The sequence below is a fragment of the Nestor notabilis genome, unplaced genomic scaffold (assembly GCF_000696875.1).
Source record: "Nestor notabilis isolate BGI_N333 unplaced genomic scaffold, ASM69687v1 scaffold23702, whole genome shotgun sequence".
NCBI lineage: Eukaryota > Metazoa > Chordata > Aves > Psittaciformes > Psittacidae > Nestor > Nestor notabilis.
The window spans coordinates 2,613-6,101 of record NW_009919038.1 but is presented as its reverse complement, the minus strand read 5'-3'; the positions used below and the strand labels follow the sequence as shown (position 1 = coordinate 6,101).

At 60.5% G+C, this 3,489-nt stretch overlaps 1 protein-coding gene across 1 annotated transcript in view; it reads right to left on the bottom strand.

Annotated features, from left to right (window-relative positions):
- Positions 1-2,836: 2,836 nt before the first annotated feature.
- The window catches only part of GAL3ST1 (galactose-3-O-sulfotransferase 1), a 2,508-nt gene continuing 1,855 nt past the window's right edge, over positions 2,837-3,489 (bottom strand). Inside the window, 3 exon segments of the mRNA XM_010010048.1 lie at positions 2,837-3,021; positions 3,024-3,272; positions 3,275-3,485. Coding sequence (XP_010008350.1) covers positions 2,837-3,021; positions 3,024-3,272; positions 3,275-3,485 — 645 coding nt within the window.

The window sequence follows — 3,489 nt, the reverse complement described above, 5'->3', positions numbered from 1 at the left end:
GGAGAGCCCCCAGCCCCGCACTGAGGCCCTGCCTGGGGACACTGAACCTGATCTTGGGGTGCTGAGACCCACTGACTGTGAACCCACGTCCCCTGATCCCACACCCGGTAACGGCCCCGGGGCTGGTCCTAATAAACCATTTCAAGCCTGACCCTGTGCTGGGAGGTGTTTGGGGACCCCATGGCCATGTCCTCTCACACACACATACACACATGAGTCTGGCTGTGTCCCAGTCCCTGGGGGATCTCCACCTTAGGATGAGGGGGTCCCTGATCACCCCACCAGCACCCCAGGTCCTATCTTGGAGCTTCTCCATCCTCCCACAGCCACTGCCAGTCCCATTGACACCCTGGGGGCTGCCACCATGTCTAAGGTCTTCAATGATGCCTCCAGGCACCCAAATCCCCCCAGGCAGAAGCCACCAGCTCCAGCTGCGGGGCCTGGGGCCGTGCCACCATGCACGGTGGCCACATCTCCCAGTACCACAAGGTACCACCAGGGAGACATGGCTTCCAGACAAGGTCACGGAGGCCCCAGCCTGTGGTGGCATCCACCTGGTCCCAAAAGAGCAGCTTTATTGGAGAGAGAACCTCCTTTTACTGGGGAGGAGGAAGGGGGGCACCAGATCACCCCAAGCCCTGCACCAGGCTGTGGTGGTCACATCACCCACTTTGTGCATCTCCTGGGAATGTCTCCTCTGCCACCGCTGTCCCCGCTGGCACCGGATGGCCAAGGCCTGTGTGAGCAGAGCCCCAGCTGTGGCAGATGCACCAGTGCCAGCATGGCCAGCAGGAACCTGGGCACCATGCGGCACCACGCTGGGGACAGCACCAGACCTAACGGGTCAGAGGATGCTTCAGGGTAGTGGGTTTGGGGCCATGGGGCTGGAGGTGTCCACTCACCTTCACACCATGGCACCTTCTCCTTCTGCACCAGCAATGGTCCAAGAGTCTCCCGATGGAGTGTCCCCTCTCCTGGGAGCCCTGGGGCAGGATGTGGACAATACAGCCTGTGAGGACCCCTGAGGACCCCAAAGCCACCACGTCCTAGCCCGGTACCCAGCAGCTCTCTGGGAGGGTGTCACAGCAGTGGCCCAGGGCACTCCGGGAAGAAGCTGGGTGCTGGGACAGGGACTCCAGCAGGAGGATGTCCCATCCACGCTGCAGAGCTGCTGCTCCCCACCCCGGGGCTCGCTGCTGGCCGCTCTGTGGCCTCACAGGGTCACAGGGATGCAGTTTGGTCACAGCCAGGGCGGAGCTCAGATGTCCCCACATCACAGCCCCTGGCTTCGGCACAGAGACGTGCATGGGGGCATCATCTCTGCAGCCACCTCCTGCCTTGGAACCACCTTTTCCATCCCCTTATCTGTAGAGACAATTGGTGGCTGAGCTGGGATTCGTCACCTGCTCCCAGCAGGAGAGCTCAGCATGCCATGGGAGGTGCCCCAAGCTCTGTGTCCCCCGTACCCATGGGCAGCACCATGCATGGCTGAGGTGGTGGCCCCAGACTGGCTCTTAGGGCGTGTGTCCACCCCACTACTGATGATGCTTTACTGGAGAAGTCCCAGAGTGAGTTCTGGGGCCACCCTCCAGCAGCAGAGCTGGGACCGGATGGCACAAGTGGGTTGTGTCACCCGTGGTGGCCGTCCCATGGGTCTGGTGTCACTGCAAGGCCAGCAGAACTGCCCACCATGGGAGTCCCACTCCTGGCTCTGCAGGGACAGTGGGATGGATCTGTGGTCGTTGGCTTCCCGCTGGAGAAGCAGGAGAGGGATGGAGGTAACTGGGCCACCCTTGGGTTAAAAACTGCCCAATACACCATTATCTTACAAAAGTAGAAGGGCTTATTTATTTGTGGTCTTTCCAAAGGGAGCAGAACACGGGCTGGGGAATCTTCGCTGCTGGGAAGCCTTAGCCACGGGTGCCACCTCTGTGCCCTGCCAGGAGATGGCATTGCCGGTGTCATCCAGCCCAGGGACACCCCAGCTTTGTCCCCACGCAGGGAGGATGGAGCCTGTCCTCAGCATCCCCCCTGTGCCCAGGGGATGGCATCACTGGGATGGTGGCCACGAGACCCCATTCCCCACCTCCTTCCCACACCAGTTCTCACTGGACCCCGTCGGCCTTCTGGGATGTCCCATGTACAGACCAGGGCCACAGGGCCCTCTAACCAGGACAATGTGGGGGGTGGGAGGGGACCTGCTCTTTGCCATGGGGACCATGAGCCTACTGATAAATGGGCTTGTGGGGTGGGTTTTCCATTCTCCAAGCGGCTCCACATCACAGCCTGATGTGGACCATGGCTGTGGGTGGGCTGAGAACGTGCTGCACTCATCACCGTATGGGCCAGAACCCCTGGAGGGGTGCAGCAGTCCCCAGCACGCAGCCCCAGGAGCTCAAGAGAAACAGGGTGATTTGAGGAGGCCCTCGAGGTTTGGGTTCCCTGATGGCCTGATGGCAGCTGTGCCCACCCCGGATGAGGCGGCCACCCTGCCCCTGCTGCCTCCAGCCACGCGGTGATGGATGTGCTGCTCCCACCATGACACATCCTTCATGAACATCTCCTCCAGCCTTTCCATGGAGAAGGAAGAAGTGGATCCTGCTGGGAAAAACCACCCCAAGCCCCCAGTCTTTGATGCTCTTGGAGGCTGAGGCAGAGGCACCAGCGGGTGCCCCAAGCTGGGGCTCTGCAGGAAGCTGATGGAGGGTCCCCCCGACTGTTCCTGCGTGCTGGGGCCTCCAGTGGGTTCTGGTCATGTCCAACCAACAGACACCATGAGTAAGAAAAAGGAAAGCACCTGGTTCCTCCCCGGGGAGAGTGGGACCCCCACCACCCCCTACCACCTGAGGAAGTCCCTCACGCGGCTCCATAGCTTGGTGATCCAGAGGTTGACCCCCAGGTCGGTCAGGTACTGGATTTCGGGCGTCAGCATCTTGCGGCACAGCTTCTGGTGCTTCTTGTTGATCTTCTTCTTCAAGTTGTAGCCCAGGATGGACTTCTCTCCCAGCGGCTGGCCGGGGACTCTTGGATGGCACTGGCATCCACAGGGTGTCCCCCATCGATGCAAATGCTCTTCATCTTCTCATTCTCCCGCTGCAGCTCGGCCACATCCTTGGCCATCCGCTCCCTCCCATAGGCCTCCACCTTACGCCAGAAGGTGGCATTAAAATAGCGGTAGAGCTTGGAGTCGATGAGGTTCCAGGAGGTGGCTTTCTCGTAGAGCTCAGGTGTCAGCCGGGACACCGTGGAGGCCCCTTCGGGGGTGAGGTTGTTTTTTTTTTCTGCCAGCACAGCAGCTCCTTCAGCAGCACCAGCGACTCGTCAAAGTACTCGAGCAACATGACGAGGTGGAAGCGCTGATCTATCTCCTGGATGTGCTCCTCCACCAGCGGGCTGTTGGCGTTCATGTTGTTGTCATAGCCCAAGTCGAAGAAGAGGAGGTTTTGGAGGTAGTGAGCGTTGAACCCATTGGGGTCATAGTAGTGCCAC